The sequence below is a fragment of the Neoarius graeffei genome, chromosome 24, assembly GCF_027579695.1.
Source record: "Neoarius graeffei isolate fNeoGra1 chromosome 24, fNeoGra1.pri, whole genome shotgun sequence".
Taxonomy (NCBI): Eukaryota; Metazoa; Chordata; class Actinopteri; order Siluriformes; family Ariidae; genus Neoarius; species Neoarius graeffei.
In genome coordinates this window covers 2,871,044-2,897,879 of record NC_083592.1, presented here as the reverse complement: position 1 = coordinate 2,897,879, position 26,836 = coordinate 2,871,044, and the positions used below count along the sequence as shown (strand labels likewise).

The 26,836-nt window shown below is 44.4% G+C and overlaps 1 protein-coding gene across 7 annotated transcripts in view; it reads left to right on the top strand.

Annotated features, from left to right (window-relative positions):
* Positions 1 to 26,836, top strand: part of LOC132872736 (E3 ubiquitin-protein ligase rnf213-alpha-like) — a 281,839-nt gene that overhangs the window by 97,800 nt on the left and 157,203 nt on the right. For all 7 annotated transcript variants that reach the window (XM_060907787.1, XM_060907788.1, XM_060907785.1 and 4 more), the window contains 4 exons: positions 16,743 to 16,859; positions 24,170 to 24,723; positions 25,256 to 25,412; positions 26,133 to 26,350. In XM_060907787.1, coding sequence (XP_060763770.1) covers positions 16,743 to 16,859; positions 24,170 to 24,723; positions 25,256 to 25,412; positions 26,133 to 26,350 — 1,046 coding nt within the window. The remainder of the gene's footprint in view (positions 1 to 16,742; positions 16,860 to 24,169; positions 24,724 to 25,255; positions 25,413 to 26,132; positions 26,351 to 26,836) is intronic.

The following is a 26,836-nucleotide window of genomic DNA, read 5'->3' as shown; positions in this document are numbered from 1 at the left end:
ATTCCTCTAGTGCTAGTTTTACTGCTCACAATTCTTTGTTACCAATATTATAATTTTACTCATGTAGTGATAATGTTTTAGAAAAGAAGGCAATATAGTGAAGCTTGGGTTTTTCCCCAAACCACTGTGATAAGAGGGATCCCATTCTGGGTGGTAAAAAAGAGCAACTGGACTTGCTTGAAGATTCTTGAAGATGTTTCACCTCTCATCCGAAAGGCTTCTTCAGTTCTGTCTGACTAGTAGGGAGCATCAGGTATTTATCCTCTCATGGATGAAAAGCTCATCTAAGGTGTCGTTGAGTCATCCGGTTGGTGTGGGTCACTGGGGGCTGGATGTGAACGGCCTCGAGAGTCGTTAGGGTGATCAATGGATTGCCCGTTAAGGTGATCAATAGAATGCTGATTCTCTCTGTCCTCCTGTGTGTCACTGAAAACAGCTGGGTTTTGGTGTGCATTCAGTTGTCTGGGAAGTGTGCCAAGGACTGCATTGTAGGTGGCTGATAAATGATGTCTTAGGCTACATCCACACGACAACGGCAACAAGATGTTATTTAAAAATATATCGCGTCCAAATGGGCAACGATCAGTAAAATATCAGGTCCACATGGCAACGCAATGCTTGCTGAAAACGATGCAATACACATGCCACACCTCTAGGGGCGCTGTAAGACGGTCCCTTCGGAGACACCAGAACAATAGAAGAAGTAAGGACGCATGCGCATAAACTATTATGCACGAGACTTCATATTACCCACAAAGTCAGGAAAATCTGTTCATAAAATTACATTATAATGACCAAATACAATGAAAAGTATTTTTCCAGTCTCACCTGTGAAAGGTAATCCCATGTGATCTCGTTTGGACGGCAAACCTGTTGGTACAGTTAAACGCAGCTAATCTTTATTCTCCGCTTTGACCTATCCAATATGGCGGCGAGGATGACGTATGATTCTACGCGGAAGGCGGCGTCTTTAATGGTCTGGAATAAATTGAATGCTACACGTTGATGGATTAATTTGTTGTTTCTCACCTGTGAAAGGTAATCCCATGTGATCTCGTTTGGACGGTAAACCTGTTGGTACAGTTAAACGCAGCACATGAATCTTTATTCTCCGCTTTGACCTATCCAATATGGCGGTGAGGATGACGTATGATTCTACGCGGAAGGCGGCGTCTTTAGTGGTCCGGAATAAATTGAATGCTACACATTGATGGATTAATTTGTTGTTTCTCACCTGTGAAAGGTAATCCCATGTGATCTCGTTTGGACGGTAAACCTGTTGGTACAGTTAAACGCAGCACATGAATCTTTATTCTCCGCTTTGACCTATCCAATATGGCGGCGAGGATGACGTATGATTCTACGCGGAAGGCGGCGTCTTTAATGGTCCGGAATAAATTGAATGCTACACATTGATGGATTAATTTGCTCTTCTACGCCCTTTTTGAGGAATGTATTGTAGGACTTAAATCAACATCTGAAGAGGTGAGATCGCTCCTTTTTTTCCCTATTTTTGCTGGCGGGATTGACTCTGCCCTAAGGGCAGAGTCTCTCTCTCTCTCTCTCTCTCTCTCTCACTTTGCACCATTACACAATAAATATTCACAGTGAAAATATTTTGTAAGTGCGTTTCATGAACCAAGTTATAGGATTTGTTGACAACTCGCATCGAGTTCGTTACACTTCTACCCGGCGTGAAGCACTCACAGTCATGTGGTTGTGACGTCATTGTAAACAAATCCGTTCTACTCATCCAGACGACTTCACAACGGCAATGTTGCCAGATCTTTCCACTCTGGAACCCGTTCTCAAAAAGATTGCGTTTTGGGCACCCAAAATGCCGGTGCCGTGTGGATGCCAGGCCTAAACGATAAGCAATTGTATCGGAGTCACCTGAATCCATTGCCGTGTGAACAGGGCCTTAGACCCCCACCTCTGTTCAGTGAAGTGGGGGTCTAAGGGCCTCTGCATGCTCTAGCGACAAGGCTTTCGCAGATAGCTTTTCGCAGACAGTTGTAATTTATCGTTGAGCGGGGAGTAATAGGCGTGTGCGATGTTATTCACCGCCACAACGCAAGGGGGCGCGAAGTCGTGAAATCGCTAGGAGTAGTTGGTGGGTGTGGTTAGTGGAGTGTTTATCCTCCGGTTACTTATAATGACTAGAACTGGAGTCGTATAGATGTACGTACTTCCTCACTTCCTCGATCAACCGCTCTTCGTGCTGCTCCATCTTCGCTCGTGTTTTTAAAAATGGCGGTCGTGAAAACAAAACAAAAACCGGGAAAGTAGGGAAGCAGAAGGGCGTGTACAGCAGATGTAGAGTGGACCAATCAGAGCCCTCTTGTCTGCGACACTGTCTGCGAGGCTTCTGTGGTGGTCACAATTTTTGGGAGGTGCGCGCAGAGCGTCTGCGAAGGTGGGGGGGCTACGCAGACGCTGTCTGCGACACCATCTGCGAGGACTGGGTTGTCAGCATAAATTGGCCTTAAGGAAGGAAGAAATCTGACCAGACTACACAACCGGACATGGAAGAGAAATGGGTGAAGAACGTATCCGACAGGGTACTCACCCAACCAGAGAAAGATGTTTTATCCAAGGGACTTAACTTTGCAGTTTCACCAGAGCGGATACCAGTGGTAGATCTCATCACAGCCACAGATGCCCCTTTTCCACCAAAGCAGTTCCAGGGCTGGTTCGGGGCCAGTGCTTAGTTTGGAACCGGGTTTTCTGTTTCCACTGACAAAGAACTGGCTCTGGGGCCAGAAAAACCGGTTCCAGGCTAGCACCAACTCTGTGCTGGGCCAGAGGAAAGAACCGCTTACGTCAGTGGGGGGGGCGGAGTTGTTAAGACCAACAACAATAACAAGACCGCGAAAGATCGCCATTTTTAAGCGACGAGAAGCAGCAGCTGTACAAACGCGAAGTCATCCATTATTATTGTTGCTGCTGCTGCTTCTTCCATGTTGCTTTTGCTTCGATATTTGTGCCAAGGTTTATGTAAACGTAGTGCCGTAACTTCCATATACAGCGATGTAATGATGTATACAGCGACGTAATGACGTGGCTTTGCTTAGCACTGCGAGCGATGGAAAAGTAAACTGGTTCTCAGCTGGCTCGCAAGTTGAACAAGTTGTGAACCAGCACCAGCACTGGCTCCGAACCAGCCCTGGAACTGATTTGGTGGAAAAGGGGTAAGAGTCAGCCATCAGAAACAACAATCTGACCAACACAGAGGCAGAACAACTTAGACTGAAGATATCAGCTGCTCTATCCAGTGCAAAAGCACCCCCCTCCAACCTCACCAGCCAAGAAAGGAGGGCTCTTACATTGCTTCAAAGAGACCGGAACATCACCATCCTTCCTGCTGAGAAAGGGAGATGCACAGTGGTGCTAAGTGGTGCTAAACACAGTGGACTATCACTCAAAGATGACCAGTCTCCTCAGCGACACAACCACCTATGAAACCTTAAGGCAGGACCCCACCAGTTGTTACAAAAAGAAAGTTGTTAGCTGCCTGTAACAACTAGAAAAGGACCAAGCCATCAACCGAGCTCTGTACTATAGATTGTACCCTGGGGAAGCCGTTCCTCTCATATACGGACTCCCCAAGATTCACAAGGAAGGAGCTCCACTCAGACCTATCATCAGCAGTACAAACTCGGTCACCTATAACATTGCCAAACACCTAGCCACCATCCTGGCTCCTCTTGTTGGGAATACGCTACATCACGTCAAAAACTCCCAAGATTTTGCTACTAAAGTTGCACACCTCAAACTAGACTTAGATGAAACCATTGTTTCTTACGATGTCACTTCTCTTTTCACCTGCATTCCCACCACAGAAGCAGTTGAATCTGTTAGAAAATGACTCCTTCAAGACAACACCTTACTGGATAGAACGAACCTCACCACGGACCAGATTTGCACCCTGCTTGATCTCTGCCTGACTACCACTTATTTCCAGTTTAATGAAAGTTTCTACAGACAGAAGCATGGATGCGCTATGGGCTCACCGGTGTCCCCTATTGTGGCCAATCTTTACATGGAGGGGGTGGAACATAAAGCTTTGACCACTTTTTCAGGAGTTGCTCCCAGCCACTGGTTCAAATATGTGGATGACACCTGGGTTAAAATCAAAACCCATGAAGTGGAAGCCTTCTCTAAGCACATCAATGCAGTGGATATCAACATCAATTTCACTTGGGAGGACATCAGTGGGAATAATCTAGCCTTCTTGGATTGTGATGTACACATTAGACAAGAAAGAAGCCTTAGCATCGAGGTCTACAGGAAACCCCCACACACAGACCAGTACCTACTCTTCGACTCTCACCACCCACTGGAACACAAATTGGGGGTCATTAGGACCTTGCAACACAGGGCTCAGAACATCCCTACAACGGTAGAGGGAAAAGAGAAGGAGCAGAATCGCATCAAGAAAGCACTTCAGAACTGCGGGTATCCCAACAGGTCTTTCCTCAAGAGCAGAAAAAGGAACAGAACAGACAAGGAGGATAACAGGAACAAATGCAAGAACATTGTCATTCCCTACATTTCTGGTCTATCTGAGAAACTCGGGAGGATCTTCTACAAACACAACATTCCGGTACATTTCAGAACCAGTAACACCCTGAAGCAGAAACTGGTCCACCCTAAGGACAGAATAGCCAGACACAAACAGGACAACGTAGTGTATGCAACTTGTTGCTGTGAGGAATGCACGGATTCGTATATTGGGGAAACAAAACAACCGCTTCACAGGCATATGGCTCAATGCAGGAGAGCCAGTTTCTCAGGCCAGGACTCTGCTGTCTACCTTCATCTTAACAACAAAGGGCACTCATTTCAGGATTGCAACATATGCATTTTAGCCAGAGAGGATCGTTGGTATGAGCGAGGAGTTAAAGAAGCCATTTTTGTCAACCTGGAATGGCCATCACTGAACAGAGGTGGTGGTCTAAGACATCATTTATCAGCCACCTACAATGCAGTCCTTGGCACACTTCCCAGACAACTGAATGCACACCAAAACCCAGCTGTTTTCAGTGACACACAGGAGGACAGAGAGAATCAGCATTCCATTGATCACCTTAACGGGCAATCCATTGATCACCCTAACAACTCTCGAGGCTGTTCACATCCAGCCCCCAATGACCCACACCAACAGGATGACTCAACGACACCTTAGATGAGCTTTTCATCCATGAGAGGATAAATACCTGATACTCCCTACTAGTCAGACAGAACTGAAGAAGCCTTTCGGATGAGAGGTGAAACATCTTCAAGAATCTTCAAGCAAGTCCAGTTGCTCTTTTTTACCACCCATAGTTACTATGACCTGGATGACTGAAAATCTTCATAGACAGGGCTCCCACTCCTCTTTCAGAGGCATTGACTCCTACTATGAAAAGTTTAGAAGGATCTGGATCTGGCAGAGGTGAATGCACTTTTGAACTTGTTGAGAGCCTCTTCAACTGTGTTGTTCCATGTTATGACCCTTTTTTGAGGAGGGATGTCAGCAGATGAGCAATAGAGAAAAAGTCTTGGAAGAATCATCTGTAGAAGTTATCAAAACCAAGAAGTCTCTGTAGGTCCTTCACTGTTTTTGGCATCAGCAACTCCGTCACAGCTGAAACTTTGTTTTTGTCCATGGTTACCCCTTTTGGACTGATAATGTATCCCAGGAGGGGAATTTTGTGCACATAGAATTCACATCCCCCCCCCCCTTTAATGAACAGCTGTTTCTGCCACAGTCTTTCTCGAACTTGTGGTTATGGACATGGTGAACATAAGTATCTAGGGAAGGGGAGTAAATCAGAATGGCATTGTAACACCTTTCTGAATTGGGGCAGTAAGGAACTGAGAATAAGCATGACAGATCAAGGTGTGCTTTATTTTAATATTCACTTTTCAGTAAGTCTAACACACACATGCACATACAAACACGTGTTGGAGAACACAGCTAGCTAGCTAGCTAGCTAGCTCTCTCTCTCTCTCTCTCTCTCTCTCTCTCATTAATGGGCATCTGAAAGACAGAGACGCACATTAATAGACAACCAGTAATTAGACACAGGTGTAACTCGCTACGTTACCTGCTGGTTCAACCCGACTCCTCACCGTTCACAGCCAACGCTTGACCACACCCTTGCTGCCACATACCCCCCACTGCTCAAATCAGGCCAGGGAGCCATCTGGCCTGCAGATGACCCCCTCCCCCAGTGGTAGAGGTGATCTACCACCACTATCTGTGCCTCCAGCCTGTGAATTACCGAATTTAAAGGGCTGAAGAGCTAGATACCAATGAGTGATCCATATGTTGGCATCCTTCATGCGGTGGAGCCACTGGAGCAGGGCATGGTCAGAACAGAGGGTGAAAGGGCATGCTATCAGGTAGTACTGTAGAGTGAGGACTGCCCACTTGATGACCAAACACTCCTTCTTAATGGTGGTGTACTTAAACTCTCACATTGAGAGCTTGCGGCCAATGTACGGCACTGGGCACTCCCCTCTTCCACCACCTGGGACAAAACTGCCCCCAGCCCTCTGTCCAATGCATTGGTCTGCAAAAAAAGGAAGAGAAAAGTCAGATGAATGCAACAGTAGGCCTCCACACAAAACTGCTTTAACCTGTGCAAAAGCCCATTCTCATGGCTCCATCCACTGGACCGGATCTGGTGCCCCCTTTTTAGTGAAGTCAGTCAGTGGGCTGGTGACATCCAAAAAATTAGGAACAAGCTGTCTATAATAGCCAGCCAGCCCCAAAAACTGCTTCACCCCCTTTTTGGTCTTAGGTCGCCGGCAAGCCACAGTCACTGCAGTCTTATCAATTTGGGGATACACCAACTCGTGATCCAAGTTGAAGCCCAGATACTGTACTTCCACCCATCCAGTTGCACACTTCTTCAGCTTTGCTGTGAGCCCAGCACACCTCAGCAATCTCAGGACAGTCCATAGATGCTGCAAGTACAGCTACCAGTCATTACTATAAATAATAATGTCTAAATAGGCAGTGGCATACGCATTGTGGAGATGGAGGATTCTGTCTATGAGACCCTGAAATATCGCTGGGGCCCCAAACAACCCAAATGGAAGGGTGATAAATTGGTGTAAACCAAACGGAGTGGAAAGGGCAGGGGTTTTTTTTCACAGGATAATGGAGTCAAGGAGTTTCAGCCAATATCCCTTTGTTAAATCCAGTATTGAATAAAAGTGAGCTATGCCTAACCAGGATGAAGCAGAGCTTTTAGGACTATGGACCTCTTGCAGTCACGTGACCGAATCCTGGCTGGAATGTACACAGCTGCCATCTTGTCGGTCAACAACACAGCTGAATATTGCTGCACCCGTATACAAAATGGATCAATTTCAACCGACGGACTACACGGCTCATTTTTCTAATGAACAGATAACTAGATATATGTCTAAAATAAACGACCTACAGATTAGTGACCCTTATCGATTACCTGACGTAGTTTTCACAACCGTGTCAGTGGATATTGAACTGCCAGAGGTGGAATACCCAGATGTGTATAATTACCTCATTAACTTGCAGGATTTGTCAGCCCCCCTCAGATGTGGCATCTTGTAAACAAGAAAATAACAATCCTCATTGGACGGGTAAGTCACTTAAGTATTGAGTACTAATACTGATGCTAGATACATTAGTAGTATCTAGTATAGCACTGACCAGCCGATTATAGAATAGAATAAGGTAATTCCAGCTGTAATTCCAAATCGTCCGTCTTGTTTACCATGGATCTGGCATTGGAGAGGTAGAGGCTTGGCAGTGGAGGTTTGAGTGGCTGTTTTCTGAGCTTAGTCAACAGGCCGGCTCTGCAGCCTCGCTTTTGCTTCCTCTCCCGATGCCGCCTTCTTCGCCTGCCAGACCCGATAACAATTCACGGAGACCCCACTGGTCTCGCTATCTCGTCTGGAATGTTGTGCATGCGATGGAAATCGCTACAAACCGTCATTTTCTGCTGGAAACCAATGTCCAGTAAGTCCATACGGTTGTAGTGGATATTGAAGTCCGGTACAGACGAACAACACACAAAAATACACACAAAAAACATAAAAAACGTGCACAGGTAGGGAGAGCTTGTAGCCGCAGCATCCGCATCATGCGCCGCCATATCCACTATTATGGTTGAATATTTTATATTATCAGTTAGATCAAGTATCAGTAGTCTATCACTATTACTGTATATATGGTATACCTGATAGCAGCAATCCATTTTGCACGCCTGTCAGGGTCCCGTGGCAGCCTACTGTCAAGTGTATGTGAGCATCATGGGTTTCCCACACTTGAAAGGGAAGGACTTGGACACAGGATTCCACTCGTCTTATGTTTTATTGATTTTCAGTGGAGTTGACGTTGTAGTAGAATTGTATATAGTAGGGTTTTCCAGAAGAAAAGGTAGGAGTAGAAGTGGAAGTAGAAGTAGAAGGCGGAAATATGGCGTTTGACTGACATGATGGCGTCTGTTTACAATCTGGATCGGCTGTGACGTCACATGCAAGAGGTCTATATGGGCTTGGTACATATAATGAGAAAGCCCAATGTTTATTAGATTTTCTGATAGAAAATCAGTTTCTGGCCATGAACACAGTCTTTAAACAGCAAAATTAAACAAAATTAATCATGTCTGGAAGAATTGTAATAAATACACCAAACTACACATCCTCAGAACCTTTATTTTTCCTATTTTGACCTATGCATGTGAAATGTGGACCATCACGAAAGAAGTGGAGAAGAAAATCAGTGCCTGTGAGTTGAAATGCTACAGAAAGATACCAAAATCCCTTGGACAGTGAAAAGAACAAACACATCAGTATTAGAATAATTGAAATATCAGAACATTGGTTAGTGAATTTTGTAAAAACACCAAAGATGAAGTACTTTGGACAACTAAAGAGAGACTCGAACATACAACATGTTATTCTTGAGGGTAGGATGGAAGCCACTAGGAGGCAGGGTAGACCCAGGCAACGATGACATCAAGACATAAGAGTGGTTGAACATGCCTGTAGGGGAGGCAACCCATCTGGCAATAGACAGGAAACAATTCAGGGCAGCTGTCAAAGCGGCTACATCACACTAAGTGATATGCCATACTACTACTATGCCTAACCGATTGTGCAGTTCATCAACTGCAAGGCATCGGATATACATCAAAATTAGACACCATGTTGGCTTTTCTATAGTCCACACACAACCAGACTGTCCTATTGGTCTTGGGAACTAAGACCACCGGGCTGCTCCAGTCGCTGTGCAACTCCTCAATTACCCCTATGTCAGGTATCGCCTTGAGTTCATCCTGAACCACATTTTTATTGTGCTTGTGGAGCTGATACGGGTGGCTGTGCACCACCATCCCAGGGGGAGTCTTTACGTGGTGGTTTACAAGGTTAGTGTGACCAGGGAGAGGCGAAAACACATCTCAGAATTCCTCTTGCAACCTGATAACCTGTGCCCTCTGGGACAGTGAGAGGTGGTCTCCACAGGGGACTGGGGTGAATTGGGCTGCACCTTTTGGACTTACCCATGGTCCCAGCTCCACCCTCTCAGGAACTACCATTGCCAGAACCACAGGAACCTCCTCTCTCCATGGTTTCAGGAAATTGAAGTGGTAAATTTGACATGCATCACCCCTATCTGTGTGCCTGACCTCATATTCAACTTCCCTAATTTGCCATGTGACCTGAAAATGCCCTTGCCACTTGGCGAGTAATTTTGAGCTTGATGTGGGCAGTAAAATGAGCACTTTATCTCCCAGTGCAAATTCTCTTAGTCATGTCCCTTTGTTGTACAGGTCGGATTGACATTCTTGCACCTGTAGCAAATTCTTCTGGGTTACATGACTCAGTGCATGGAGTTTTGCTCTCTGGTCAAGAACATACTGAATTTATTTTGCTTTGAGAAGACGCCATGGGGTTTGCGTCCATACAGCAATTCAAATGGGGAAAACCTGGTGAAGGCTTGAGAGACCTCGTGCACTGCTAACAACAGAGGGTCTAGCGACTTATCCCAGTTTCTAGTGTCCCTGTCAATGAACTTATGAATCATGTTCTTAAGCATTTGATTAAATCGTTCGACCAGCCCATCTGATTGCAGATGGTAAGTGTTGGTACAAATCAATTTAATCCACAATAACTCGTACAGTTCGTGTAATGTACGTGACATGAAAGAAATGCCTTGATCAGTCAGGATTTCTTTGGGAATCCCGACTTAAGAGATAACACAAAAAAGTACCTCTGCAACATTATGTGCTATTGCGAAGAGGCACTGCTTCCAGGTATTATGTTGCATAATCCACTATGCCTAATGCAAAGCAATACCCTTATGTAGACTGATCTAATGGCCCGACAAGATCCATGCCAATTCTTTTGAAGGGGATCTCAATTAATGGTAATGGGCACAATTGTGCTTTTGGTGTGGCTGCTGGATTTACCAGCTGGCATTCACAACAAGCCACACACCACCTGCAGACATTGGTGCAAATCCCTGGCCAATAGAAGTGGGCCATGAGATGATTTAGTGTCTTATTTTGCCCTAAATGACCAGCCATCGGATTGTGATGAGCTGCATGGAATAATAGTTCCCTGTGGCTCTTTGGGACCCCCAACTGTGTCAGTTTTTCTTTATTCTAAGTGTCCTGCATCACTCAGTATAACCTATCCTTAATAATAGAAAAATACGGGAAGGAAAGTGCAACATTAGGCTGGAGGTTTTGGCCATTGATCACTTTCACATGGTCAAAGGCATGCCTCAGAGTCTTGTCTCACGTCTACTCTAGTGGGAAATACCAGGAATTATTTCCCAAAGAGAGAGGATGGGCAGGGCCCTCCCCACTCTTTGTATGTTTTCATGATGTGGAGCTGGTGCAGACAGCCCTGGAACCACCTCCCCAGCCAGTGTTGCCATGGCATTCCCCCTTAACATGCTACTGCAGGACCCATCCAATACTAACTGTTTTATTAATGTTTCAAACCTGGCCAATCTGTACCCAGGATAAGTGGATGGCTGAGGCTCGGGCTAACCGCCACCTCCATGCTATTTTTTTCACCCTGGAAATGAATAGTGACAGGCAGCAGATATTTGTGAACATCCCCATGTACACACCTCACCTTCACCAATTGTGCATTTCTTAGTGTCCCACATTGAATCAGGCTTTAATACATGGATGTCTCATTACAGCCAGAATCCGCCAAAGCCTGATGTGTACCCCCTTAAATACTCACAGAGATCTGGCATGTTCCTGCTCAATCGAGGGAAGCCCACGGCACATCAGGAATGCCAATCAGAATCCTCACGTTTTTGCAGAAGGGCTGATTCCAGGAAATCCTAGACTTCCTGCTGTGCTGACAGACCTGCCCAGATCTGCTCCTGATTTTGACGGGCACGGATGAGTCCAGCTGTGGAGAGAGAGGGGGGGATTAGCAGCAGCACTGACAGAGAAAGAGAAGGCGCAGACAGGAGTCTGTCTGACATGAGGAGACACAAGGACAGATGAGAGTGTGGGGACCAGGTGTTGGGGTAATTGGCCCCCATTTCCACAGGGCTGGGATCGGGGCAGGGTGAGAAGAGGGAGAGAGAGGGGGCAAGCGAGAGGGAGGAAGAGAAGCTGCAGGAGCACCTGCTCCTTGAAACACCATCAGGTGGTCCTCTATGAGGACCACCTCCTCTAGTAATGCCACACGGTGTCACTGGATCCATGTTGAGGTCTTGCTCAGCAGTTGGGTCACAAACTGCTACAGTCTCACATGATCAATGACGTCCTCCACATCGCACTCATTTGCCAGCAGCCACCATTGACCGGCATCCCAGAGCTGTTGCGCAAAAGCAAACTGATGGCCGACTTCACTGTAGGCCAGCACAAGGAAATGCTGGTGATGTTCTTCTGGGCTGTAGCCAACCCATTGCAATATAGCCCACTTCAGGTCTGAGTACTCCAAAATGCTGGTGGCTGGGAGCTGCTGACACGCGAGCTGTGTTTCCCCTGACAGGAGCGGCAATAGGAGAGCCACCTACTGTGAGGTTGGCCACAAGCTCGCCTCCACGACATGCTCAAAAAGTTCAAGAAAGGCATCTTGGTTATCCTGAAGCACCATCTTGACCAGCTGAACAGGAACACTGGCTGCAGGAGCGACTGCTGGAATACCTGCTGACTGGACCAAATGCTGCATCACCTGCCGGTCCTTCACCCAGGCCTCAAACAGTGCCTGGAAGCACAGACCCTGCTTGACCAACAGTGTGACAAGTTCTTGTTGGTGAAGTTGGAGGTCATTGGTGAGTACCTGGAGGAGCACCCTGAATGGTTTGTACTCCATGGCAGCATTTGTTCCTCATGTCCTGGGTTTTGGCACCAGTGTAAACACCTTCCTGATTTGGGGCAGTGAGAAACTGGGAACAGGCATGACAGATCAAGGTGTGCTTTATTCATTTTTCAGTGAGTCTAACACAAACACATGCACATACAGTGGTGCTTGAAAGTTTGTGAACCCTTTAGAATTTTCTATATTTCTGCATAAATATGACCTAAAACAACATCAGATTTTCACACAAGTCCTAAAAGTAGATAAAGAGAACCCAGTTAAACAAATGAAACAAAATATTATACTTGGTCATTTGTTTATTGAAAATATTACATATCTGTGAGTGGCAAAAGTATGTGAACCTTTGCTTTCCGTATCTGGTGTGACCCCCTTGTGCAGCAATAACTGCAACTAAACATTTCTGGTAACTGTTGATCAGTCCTGCACACCGGCTTGGAGGAATTTTAGCCCGTTCCTCCGTACAGAACAGCTTCAACTCTGGGATGTTGATGGGTTTCCTCACATGAACTGCTCGCTTCAGGTCCTTCCATAACATTTTGATTGGATGAAGGTCAGGACTTTGACTTGGCCATTCCAAAACATTAACTTTTTATTCTTCTTTAACCATTCTTTGGCAGAATGACTTGTGTGCTTAGGGTCGTTGTCTTGCTGCATGACCCAACTTCTCTTGAGATTCAGTTCATGGACAGATGTCTGGATATTTTCCTTTAGAATTTGCTGATATAATTCAGAATTCATTGTTCCATCAATGATGGCAAGCTGTCCTGGCCCAGATGCAGCAAAACAGGCTCAAACCATGATACTACCACCACCATATTTCACAGATGGGATAAGGTTCTTATGCTGGAATGCAGTGATTTCCTTTCTCCAAACATAATGCTTCTCATTTAAACCAAAAAGTTCTATTTTGGTCTCATCCATCCACAAAACATTTTTCCAATAGCCTTCTGGCTTGTCCACATGATCTTTAGCAAACTGCAGATGAGAACCCAGTTAAACAAATGTTCTTTTTGGAGAGGAGTGGCTTTCTCTTTGCAACCCTGTCATGCACACCACTGTTGTTCAGTGTTCTCCTGATGGTGGACTCATGAACATTAACATTAGCCAATGTGAGAGAGGCCTTCAGTTGCTTAGAAGCTACCCTGGGGTCCTTTGTGACCTTGCTAACTATTACATATCTTGCTCTTGGAGTGATCTTTGTTGGTCGACCACTCCTGGGGAGGGTAACAATGGTCTTGAACATTTGTGCACAATCTGTCTGACTTTGGATTGGTGGAGTCCAAACTCTTTAGAGATGGTTTTGTAACCTTTTCCAGCCTGATGAGCATCAACAACACTTTTTCGGAGGTCCTCAGAAATATTCTTTGTTCGTGCCATGATACACTTCCACAAACATGTGTTGTGAAGCTCAGACTTTGATAGATCCCTGTTCTTTAAATAAAACAGGGTGCCCACTCACACCTGATTGTCATCCCATTGATTGAAAACACCTGACTCTAATTTCACCTTCAAATTAACTGCTAATCCTAGAGGTTCACATATTTTTGCCACTCAGAGATTTGCAATATTGGATCATTTTCCTCAATAAATAAATGACCAAGTATAATATTTTTGTCTCATTTTTTTAACTGGGTTCTCTTTATCTACTTTTAGGACTTGTGTGAAAATCTGATGATGCTTTAGGTTATATTTATGCAGAAATACAGAAAATTCTAAAGGGTTCACAAACTTTCAAGCACCACTGTATGCACACACACACACACACACACACTTGGGGAACACAGCTCTCTCTTGTTTCTGACCATCTGCAAGACAAACAGAGACGCTCATTAATTGCCCATAATTAGACACAGGCATAACTCGTCGCATGTTACCTACTGGTTCAGCTTGACTCTTTGCTATTCACAGCTGATGCTTGACCACAACCTTGCTGCCACAGTCATCAAAGCATGCAATGACAAATTTTCAAAGCATGCTCCTCCGAACATCATTGACTAGGCTCTGGGACAACCACGGGCTGCAAGAGAGCCCATACAGCATGACACAATACTTGTAGTGGCCTGAGGTGGTGCTAAAGGCCGTTTTCTATTCATCACCTTCTCAGATGCAGACCAGATTATATGTGCTGTGTAGATCGAGCTTGGTGAACACATTTGTTGAATACAGTTGTTCCAGAGCTGCAGAAACAAGTGGCAATGGATAATGATATTTAACAGTGACTTGGATGAGCACTCTGTAATCTGTAAAGGGTCTAAGGCCACCCCCTTTCTTTTCCTCAAAGAAAAATCATGCTGATGTGGGACATGTGTAAGGTTGAATGTTACCCCTGTTGTAGAGCCTCCTGGATATACTCCTTGCTTGTTGTTGAATTATGGAGAGTGGAATAAAGTGGTTATGAGGAAGGGTGGTCCTAGGCAGCAGCTTGATGGCACAGTCATGGGGTGATGCAGAGGGTGACACATGAGAGAGATGAGCCAGAGAGAGAGAGAGACACACACACACACATGAGAGATAGAGTGAGTGAGAGAGAGAGAGACAAGCGAGACATGAGAGAGAGAGACGAGAGAGACAAGAGAGAGAGACGAGCTGGGCTTAGACCGTCGTGAGAAAGGTTAGTTTTACCCTATTGATTATGTGTTGTTGCAATAGGCACTGGCATTGGTTTTGCTGAATACTTCCTTGAGGTCCTGATACTTGTTAGGGATTTTTAGCAGAGTGTTTCATGGTCTGTATTTTCCACTGTAGTTGATGCTAGGAAGAGGTGAGGAACTTGAAGATAGTGGTTGCAGCAATGAGATGACCACTGATTTCTTTGCTTGCCTATGAGATCTGTGGTTTGTGCAGGTGCATCTACAGAAACCCTAGTATGATCTGGTGTGTATCCGTGACTAGGAATGAGATGTGCTCTTGGTGCAATGACCTGACTTGAAGGAGAAGGGTCTGATGTGATGTGATGTGATGTGATGTGATGTGATGTGATGTGATGGTGCCATATCCAATAGGTCCAGCATTGATGGAATGGGTCTGTAGGGGATTTTGCAGGGGTTGAGTGGCAATGTTCAGTTTGTTTATAATTGCTTGGTCAATGAAATTTTTGATGGATCCTGAGTCTATCAGCGCTAGACCAAGACAACATCTGAGTGCACCAATAGGGTGAATGATTGAGACAATGAATGAAATGGACTCCCTATTGAGCAGGTGGAGGTGCTGGTGCTCTTACCAGAGTTTTGTTTGCTTGGTCTTGGTTCAGAGAGGGCAGTGTCACACAAAGTTGTCTGGTTTGCCACAATAATAACGTAGCAGTTGACCATAGTGTTTTTCCCATTCACTGTCACTCAATTTGCTACAGCCCAGTTGCATGGGTTTGGGACTACAGCTCATTGTGAGATCCCATTTCCTCAAGGGTTTTGCCAGTTATGTGGCAGATGATCCAGCCATATGGTAAAATTGATCAGAGGGTCAAGGGTCAACCAGTCATCACAGCAGGCCATCTCTGTGAAGTTTTCTGGGTTCAGACACTGAAGAAAAGCAGCTTTGAGAGCAGGTTTATTCCAATTGCTACCTGTAGCAAGTGCGCAGAATTCCAGTGCATATTCAGCCACTCCTCATGACCCTTGAGATATGATGAGTATCTGTTCTCCGATTTTCATTTCCCTCAGGTGAAGGGTTAAAAACATGTTGAAATAATTCAGCAAAGTGGTTGTAGGAGGCCAGCTGATCCCCTCCTGGAAACCAGATGGCTATGGCCCAGGTTAGCACTTTGCCAGTGAGCAGGCTGAGAAACTGTGCAATTTTCTGTTGTCCCTCTTGTTTAGAGAAATAAAGGAAGCATTGCAACAAAAATGAATGACTCTGAGTGAGTTCTCTCTGCCTGTTGTAGCAGCAATGGAGAGGACTTGGGAGCTCAAGTTCAGTTTAGTGTCCATTTCAGCCAAGAAGTGTTATCCTCCTACTAGTTGTCTTTGTGCTGCTATGGCATTGAACCGGTTTTGTTCTCCTGCTGCATCCATAGTGATGGCAAAGTAATCTGTCGTATAAGAGAGGCTGCAATGGATGCAAATGCAGTTTAAAATTTTAATGAGGTCACTGGCAAACAAATTCAAAACAAACAGTCTTAATCATTATCCAGAAGCAAGCAGGAAGTGTAGTCCATGGCAGTCATGATTGTAATAGGTGTAGTCTGCAGTGTGTTTTGGGAATTGGAGTTCTCTGTAGAGCTCGGTGTTGACCTGACAGTCACATTTTATGCATTAAAAGTTTTTTCTTTGTTTGGTTTACATGGTAAAGTCCCACACAGTATTTAGCTGAGCTATGTCTGTAATTAGGGTGGTACTTTTTAATAAAAATGTCAAGGTGACAGAGAACAAACGTGTTTTTTAAAGACCCTAGTCTATTTTTTCCTGTAGGAGAAAACTTGGACACATTTCAGAAGACAATAAAGGAAGCAGAGGATGATTTAAAAAAAATTGAAAACCAGAAAAGCAAAGTAAAGATACTCAATGACCTTAACCAAGACATGCCAGGTACAGTGGAGTGTTTCTTTCTTTTTGAGCAGTTTTATTGAAATTCTCTTGCATTATATTTTTCACTGTTCATATCATTCATCACATGTTGAAATATTTAAATAAAATTCACTTGTATGAAAACTTCTACATGGTTTTAAACCCCCTAAACATTTATTTAATAATTAGCTTCTTACCTGTTACCTATAGCTTCAGTGGTGAATTTATCATTGACTGCAAAAGACAAAACAATGTGATTTATTTTGTAGCCATCTACTTACATCCTAGATGTAAGTAGATGGCTACAAAATAAAGACTAAAGGCTAGGAGAGGGCGACTCTGAAACCAAACCCACCTGCTGCCTTGTAGGTTTTGCATTCCATGCAAAGGCTAGGGGAGTGAACCCCAAATGAAAAATCACCGGAGTGGGGCCCTGTCAGGCAACCTGATGATGCAAGCATCCTCATCTTGGCAGCTCCTGCAATGAATTTGGAACCAATCGTATCGGCTCTCACCTTTCCATTGGACCACCCCAAGAATGTGGAGAGGGGGGACTGGGTGCTTGGGTGACACCTTGTCCTCCACATGCTACACCCAGGCTTTGTGCTCTGGAGAGGACACTCCAACATCACTTGCTTCAAGTGGCGGAAACAACACGGGAAACAACAATTACCGGGCATAAGCCTCATGCTTGTTTGGCGAAGAGCTAGGTGCCAGGGGTTGCTTCTGTCGGTGGGAGAGGCCATTGTAGTCTCACTGGGCAGCTATCGCCCGTCTCAAGCTGGGCAGCCCCCAGCCAATAAGGTGCTGCCCCGCCACAGTCTGCTAACTGCACTGGGTGTATGCAGTTTAGGGTCAAACTGAAAAGCAGATTGATAAACCCTACACCACGAGCTACTAGAAGAAAATGCCTTGCCCTAAAGTTGGGCACCTGAAACGTCAGGACGATGATGCCTGGCTTCACAGACAACCTACAAGATGTGGACGACACTCGGAAGACAGCCGTGATTGACTCCGAACTGAACAGACTGCAGATGGACATTGTTGCTCTTCAGGAGACAAGACTTCCAGAATCGGGATCCAGTCTGAGAAAAGAACTACACATTCTTTTGGCAAGGAAAACTCACCAGCACCAGAAGAGAGCATGGTGTTAGATTTGCTGTTCACAATGCACTACTGAATGTTGTGGTTCCACCAACAGTAGACACGTGTTCCGAAAGGATCGCCAATCTGCAGCTCCAGACTTCTGTAGGACCAGTAAGACTGATTAGTGCTTATACGCCCACACTGACATAATCCCAAAAAGCCAAAGACATGTTCTATGACGACTTGAGTTCTGCTATCAGCCAAGTCTCCAACACAGAGCTCTTGTTCATCCTTGGCGATTTCGATGCCAGAGTAGGAGCAGATTACAACTCCTGGCCTACCTGCCTGGGACACTTTGACATCGGTAAGATCAACGAGAATGGTCAACGCCTGTTAGAGCTCTGCTGTCACCACAGTCTGTGCATCACGAACACCTTCTTCAACTGCAAGCCTCAGCACAAGGTGTCATGGCACAACCCCAAGTCCAAGCACTGGCACTAGCTCGACATGGTCCTCACCAAACGTTCAGTTCTGTTAACCGTTAGGATCACCCAAAGCTACCAGAGTGCTGAGTGTGACACAGACCATTCTCTAGTCTGCAGTAAAGTGAAGCTCCAAGTCAAGAGGATCCACTGCTCTAAGAAGACTGGGAGACCATGTATTGATGTCTGCAAAACTCGTATACAGGAGAGAGAGTCAGAGAATTTAGAACTGCAGTGCAGGAATTTCTCATGGAACCTTCAACCACAAGTGCAAAAGAGCGATGGGAGCACTTCAGAGACAACATCTATGCATCCGCAATGTCCTGCTTTGGAAAGAAAACAAGGAAATCAGCAGACTGGTTTGAAGCACTCTCAAACCATTATACCCATCATTGATGAGAGAAACCGAGTGCTAGCGGCCCACAGAGCATCTCCTAGCGATCAAACCAAAGAAGCAGTGCACCTTGCCCGCAGCAAAGTCCAGGCAACAATCTGCCATTGTGCCAGTGACTATTGGATGGAGCTATGCAGAAAGATCCATACAGCAGCAGGCACTGGCAACATCAGAGGCATGTATGAAGGCATCAAGCTGGCTGTCGGCCCTGTCTAGAAGAAGTCTGCTCTCCTGAAATCCATAGCTGGAGACATCATACAAGACCGAGAACTCCAAATGAAGTGCTGGGTACAACACTATTCTGAGCTCTATGCTAGAGAAAACCAAGTCTCAGAAACAGCACTCAACCCCATCGAACAGCTGCCTGTTCTAGAGGAACTCGATGAAGAACCAACAGAAGGAGAACTACTCAAGGCCCTGAAATCGCTTGCATCTGGTAAGGCACCAGGAAGAGATGGCATTGCAGTCGAAATCTTGAAATGCTGCCAGGAAGATGTTGTGCCGGAATTGCTCCATATTCTTCACTTATGTTGGCGAGAAGGTCAAGTGCCACAAGACATGAGGGATGCTAACATTGTGATGCTCTATAAGAACAAAGGCAACCATTCCAACTGCAATAATTACAGTGGGATCTCCCTCCTCAGCATTGTGGGAAAGCTGTTTGCCAGAGTCACCTTACAAAGGCTCATGGTCCTTTCTGAGCGAGTCTACCCTGAGTCACAATGCGGGTTCAGAGCAAAGCAATCCACCACTGACATGATCTTCTCTGTACACCAGCTGCAGGAGAAATGCTGTGAACAACAGCGTCCACTGTACCTGGCCTTCATTGACCTGACAAAAGCATTTGACCTTGTCAGCAGGGAAGGACTGTTCAAGATCCTCACAAAGATTGGATGCCCCCCCCCAAAATCCTCAGCATCATTGAATCCTTCCATTCAAATATGAAAGGCACAGTGGTCTTTGACGGCTCTGTCTCAGAAGTGTTCAAGATTCGCAGTGGTGTCAAGCAGGAACGCATACTCGCTCCCATGCTATTTGGCATCTTCTTCTCTGTACTCCTGGAGTACGCTTTTGGCTCTGCCACAGAGGGCATCTATCTCAGAACAAGAAGTGATGGAAACTTGTTCAGCCTCTCAAGACTTCGTGCCAAGACTAAGGTCCGGACTAAATGCCTATGGGACTTCCAGTTTGCTGATGATGCTGCCATCAGTGCTCATTCAGCTGAAAAGCTACAGTGCCTGATGACACGCTTCAGTGATGCCTGCAACCACTTTGGCCTCACCATAAGCTTGAAAAAGACACAAATCATGGCTCAGGGTGCCGAGGGAATCCCTGAAATCAAGATCGGCGAGCATACTCTGGATGTAGTCAACATCTTCACATACCTTGGCTCAACAATAGCAGACACCTTCTCTCTGGACTCTGAACTGGGAAAGTGCATCAGGAAAGCTGCCACAACGATGTCCAAGCTGTCCTCCAGGGTATGGACCAACAACAAGCTAAACCTGAAAACCAAGATCTATGTCTACCGAGCATGTATCATCATCACTCTCCTATATGGCAGTGAGTCTTGGATGCTGAAAGCCCACCAGGAAAGGAAACTGCACACCTTCCACATGCGTTGCCTCCATCACATCCTGGGCATCACCTGGAGAGACCGCGTCATGAACACTGCTGTGCTACAATGCACTGGTATGTCCATTATGTACAGCCTGCTAAAACAGCGAAGGATGAGGTGGCTAGGGCACGTAGAATGCATGGAGGATGGCAGAATACTGAAGGACCTGCTGTATGGTGAACTAGCAACAGGCAAGTGTCCCACTAGAAGACCGCACCTGAGATATAAGGATGTGTGCAAGCGGTTATTTGAAAGCCCTAAACATCGATGCAAGTGCCTGGAAGCAACTAGTGCAAGATAAAGAGAGGTGGAGGAAAGAGGTGGGGAAGAGCCTTGCGGTGCTTGAAGAAACCATTGCCAACAAACACGAAGAGAAATGGCAGTGCAGGAAAGCACCACCACCAATACAGACTGCTACAGCTTTTATCTGCATGAGCTGCCAGCGGGACTGTCACTCAAGGGTAGGACTACGTAGTCACAACTGCTGCTGCTCAAGGACATCATCTCGAGTGCCATTCCATAGTCTCTCAAGACTGACGGATACCAACTACTTACATCACCAATATAGAAGTAATGTGAAAGCAGTTTCTTTGTGACTGAGCCTAGGAAAATTGCATCTAGTTACAATCTTTTCCATTTTAACTATGTGCACTATTTTAGTTTTGTGGTAATGTTGAATAGTTCTACCATGTCTTTTTTATTATTAAAATGTGAGAAAGTTTAAAGGAATGGAAATTAGTAGAGTGACTATATGATGATTGAGATGATCATTAATTACGCCTAATGCTATAATGGGTTGACAAGCAATTACATCTGCTAAACACAAATGTTTATAATGTTCACCATATTATAACATATCAAACAGTCATGACAGTATTTTTATTCGCATAATAAGTTTCACTCACTCAGGCCAAGTTTACATTAGACCGTATCTGTCTCGTTTTCTTCGCGGATGCACTGTCCGTTTACAACCCCGATTCCAGAAAAGTTGGGACAAAGTACAAATTGTAAATAAAAATGGAATGCAACGATGTGGAACTTTCAAAATTCCATATTTTATTCAGAATAGAACATAGATGACATATCAAATGTTTAAACTGAGAAAATGTATCATTTAAAGAGAAAAATTAGGTGATTTTAAATTTCATGACAACAACACATCTCAAAAAAGTTGGGACAAGGCCATGTTTATCACTGTGAGACATCCCCTTTTCTCTTTACAACAGTCTGTAAACGTCTGGGGACTGAGGAGACAAGTTGCTCAAGTTTAGGGATAGGAATGTTAACCCATTCTTGTCTAATGTAGGATTCTAGTTGCTCAACTGTCTTAGGTCTTTTTTGTCGTATCTTCCGTTTTATGATGCACCAAATGTTTTCTATGGGTGAAAGATCTGGACTGCAGGCTGACCAGTTCAGTACTCAGACCCTTCTTCTATGCAGCCATGATGCTGTAATTGATGCAGTATGTGGTTTGGCATTGTCATGTTGGAAAACGCAAGATCTTCCCTGAAAGAGACGTCGTCTGGATGGGAGCATATGTTGCTCTAGAACCTGGATATACCTTTCAGCATTGATGGTGTCTTTCCAGATGTGTAAGCTGCCCATGCCACACGCAGTAATGCAACCCCATACCATCAGAGATGCAGGCTTCTGAACTGAGCGCTGATAACAACTTGGGTCGTCCTTCTCCTCTTTAGTCCGAATGACACGGCGTCCCTGATGTCCATAAAGAACTTCACATTTTGATTCGTCTGACCACAAAACAGTTTTCCACTTTGCCACAGTCCATTTTAAATGAGCCTTGGCCCAGAGAAGACGTCTGCACTTCTGGATCGTGTTTAGATATAGCTGCTTCTTTGAACTATAGAGTTTTAGCTGGCAACGGCAGAAGGCACGGTGAATTGTGTTCACAGATAGTGTTCTCTGGAAATATTCCTGAGCCCATTTTGTGATTTCCAATACAGAAGCATGCCTGTATGTGATGCAGTGCCGTCTAAGGGCCCGAAGATCACGGGCGCCCAGTATGGTTTTCCGGCCTTGACCCTTACACACAGAGATTCTTCCAGATTCTCTGAATCTTTTGATGATATTATGCACTGTAGATGATGATATGTTCAAACTCTTTGCAATTTTACACTGTCGAACTCCTTTCTGATATTGCTCCACTATTTGTCGGCGCAGAATTAGGGGGATTGGTGATCCTCTTCCCATCTTTACTTCTGAGAGCCGCTGCCACTCCAAGATGCTCTTTTTATACCCAGTCATGTTAATGACCTATTGCCAGTTGACCTAATGAGTTGCAATTTGGTCCTCCAGCTGTTCCTTTTTTGTATCTTTAACTTTTCCAGCCTCTTATTGCCCCTGTCCCAACTTTTTTGAGAAGTATTGCTGTCATGAAATTTCAAATGAGCCAATATTTGGCATGAAATTTCAAAATGTCTCACTTTCAACATTTGATATGTTGTCTATGTTCTATTGTGAATACAATATCAGTTTTTGAGATTTGTAAATTATTGCATTCCATTTTTATTTACAATTTGTACTTTGTCCCAACTTTTTTGGAATCGGGGTTGTACATTAAACTCCTGGAAACGCCGGGAAACGGGAATCCGCCAGGGTCCACGTATTCAATCTAGATCGTGTCTGGTCCGGTGCTGTGTAAACATTGAGAATACGTGGATACGCTGTGCTGAGCTCTAGCTGGCATCGTCATTGGACAACGTCACTGTGACATCCACCTTCCTGATTCGCTGGCGTTGGTCATGTGACGCGACTGCTGAAAAACGGCACAGACTTCCGCCTTGTATCACCTTTCATTAAAGAGTATAAAAGTATGAAAATACTGCAAATGCTGATGCAAATACTGCCCATTGTGTACTTATGATTGTCTTTAGGCTTGCCATCCTTCCACTTGCAAGTGGTAAGTGATATGCACTGGGATCACACACACAGCGGCTCAGTCCCGAATCGTGGCTTGTGCACTTCACTCGCGCGCTCTGTGAGCTGTGCAGGGCCGGAGTGCGCACCCTCCAGAGGGCACTCGCTGTTCAGGGTGGAGTGATTTGGAGCGCAGGATGCCTGCGGAGCCGAGCGTATCCGTGTATTGGTGTTGCTGTGTGCACGCGAATCGTGTATTGGTGTTGCTGTGTGCACGCTAATCGTTTTAAAAACGTTAATCTGATGATCCGCTGATATGGTCTAATGTAAACCCCACCTCACTCTGTAGGCCAGTTGGCCTGTCAGTTGCCAGCCTCTTATGAGGCTGTCTGCATCTATCTTGCGCACACTTCATCTACCGCCAGCTTACTTGGTCTGTCACAGCTTCCCCAGACAAACAACCATTCTCTCACACACACACACACACACACACACACACACACACACACACACACACACATTCACACCTGTGGACAATTTAGAGTAGCCAGTTAACCTAACTGCATGTCTTTGAACTGTGGGGGAAACCGGAGCACCCGGAGGAAACCCACACAGACACATGCGAATTCCACACAGAAAGGCCCCCATCAACTATGAGGTTCAAACCCAGAACCTTCTTGCTGTGAGGCGACAGTGCTAACCACTATACCACCGTGCCGCCCAAAAAAACTTTCAACACATTATGAAACAATTTTGAGTCATTTAATAAGCTGCTTAGCATAAAAATAAAAATCTGTAGCTTGCATTTGAAACATACATCAAGATAACCATAAATATTTTGTCCATAACTGCATCTTCTATCATTGTTTTTCAGTTGATGTAAAATCTCTTGAGACAATCTTGTCACTTGATCTGGACAAGGAACAACGCTCACTGAAAATAATCATGGACATGTTGTTCAGCGAAGAACCTGGAAGTGACACACATTTTCTCAATATTCATGCATTTGAACATATTAATTTTCTGTCTAAAAGCACATATTTCAGAGAACTGTGGCGAGAAACAGCAAAACAAGCCAAGGACACGGAGTCTGAACATGTATTAATACCACTGGATCAAGTCTGTGATAAAATTTACAAACCAGCATTTGAAGAATTTCAAAACTCATACAAGGCCTTGAAGAATCTCTCGATGAGTCTGCAGGACTTGGAGAGTAAACTGGGCACAATTTTAAACAGCATGCCAAAAGAACTGAAAAGAATGGCAGATGTGTTCAGTGAAGATAAATGTGAATGGATTCAGAAGACATATAAACACATTGAACGTTACAGAGCTCTCCAGTCTGTAAAAGAAAATGCAGATGTGATCATTGAACTAAAAAATAACCTTGGTCTATGTGGAGACTTTAGTGGCATTGATAACCTTGAGGTATGCAGAAACTTTTTTTCCAGATTACAAATATAGCAAAAACTTCAAACAATGAAAATTTCATCACACTGAATTTTATATGCTCAGACCTGAGTATGTTGTAATGGAAGCACCTTGGTGGGTATTTATATCAGAACAGCATTAATTTATTATTTTTGGTGTAGTTTTAACATTTCACAGAAATAATAAATTCATGCTGTTCTGCAATGAAATTTTCAGTTTTTGAAGTTAGCCCTAAATTTATAAGTTGGGTTTTTTGCCCCCCCGAGCTCAGTATTTTCAGGATAAATTAGGGAAGTAAATGAATGTCCTAAAGATGAACATTATTAAAAACATGTAGATAAAACTGGACAAAGGTAATCATATTTAGTAAACTACTGAATTGGGGGGGGGGGGGGGGGGGGTTTGACTGACTATTATAGTATTATAGTTGAACTTGAACCAACATCTCTTTTCCATCTGTCATCCTTGAAAAATGCCATGTCCATAATAATACATATTATTTTAATTTTGCGGTAATGTCTAATTGCAGCATATGGACTGCAAGCGCTTATGTGATCTCACTGAAAATGTGTCCAAAGTTGAAAAGAAATTGAGGAAAATTCCAATAAAAACAGTTCACTTTCTACGAGAACTTAATAAATGCATCAGAGCAGGATTCATCTCATGGATTAAAGAAATCATAAAAGGTAAGCTTTCAATATAACTCTTTTATAATAGTAATTATAAGTTGACAGTAATTTGACTAAGTTCTTTTGACAAGCCTTAAAGGTGTCATTCCACGACAAACCGTTTAATACTTGCTCTTTTTGAAATACCATAGGTCACTCCGAGTTGCATATGCATGCTGCACATGAAAATGTTCTTCTACCCCCATTCCCTGTATTAGCCTATGAAAGAAAATAGATGGAAAAATGAGCAAATCAGAAAAAGCCCTATGAACTTATGTCACTTCAAAAATTAGTAGTCATGGCCTCGCCCATAACCCACTGGAGGGAGCGTCACAATGCTGTTAGCCAATCAGAAGCGATATGTTTACATGTCATGAATATTCATGAGTAAGAGCTGAAATCCTGTCGTTCTCTCCCCACCCACTCCTCCACCGAACTAGAACAGCCTAAAACAGGAGGACCACAGCATTTTTTTTCACCAAAACCGGCTCACAGGGCATTCATTCATACTAGAGACCACCGCACAATTAATGAAAAAACGATGCAATGACACCTTTAAAAGGATTAATGGTGGCATTTTATTAGAGCTTTATGAGCCATTATTATAATTTAGAAAATGCTTACAGAGCATTGTTAACAAATGACAAAGTTACAAATGATAACCTACAGTTATTTCTAATTAAAATTTAGTTAATGAAAATGGTTTGATATTTATTACTTCATTTACTAATTTTTCAGACACTCGAGAGCTAACTGCATTTGTGGAGCTAGCCTCTATCTCTGCTGGAGAAAATACCATGGACATTGACAAAGTGTGCTACTTCAGAGATGCCATATCTGCTGCTGCACCAATAATATATCAACTCTCAGAAAAATCTGGAATTGAAGAACTCCTGCAAGCTATCAACACGCTTGAACCAGCTGTAACAAGTGACGAAAAACTGGATGAAAAACTGGTAAGTTTAATTTAAAATGCACTCTTTAACTCTGTATGGAAAGCATTTCTCTCTCCCTTGTTACAGAACAATAGTGGCAGTTGGTAGCTGTTTGTGATAAAAGAGATGCCCTATATGGCCAAAAATATGTGCACCCTGACCATCACATCCAATTATTGATTGTCCCCAAATTGTTGCCACAAAGTCCGAAGCACACAGTTGTATAGAATATATAGAACTAAGAGGCCCACACCTGTTCCACAAAGCGAGCTCCATGAAGACATGGTGTGTGAAGGTTGGAGTGAAGAACTTGAGTGTCCTGCACAGAGCCCTGACTGAACTCAACCCCACTGAACACCTTTGGGATGAACTGGAGCCTCAACATCACAACATCAGTGTCTGATTTCACTAATGCTCTTTTAGCTGAAAGAACACAAATCCCCACAGCCATGCCCCAAAATCTAGTGTAAAGCCTTCCCAGAAGATTGCCTCTGGTGCTGCTCTTTT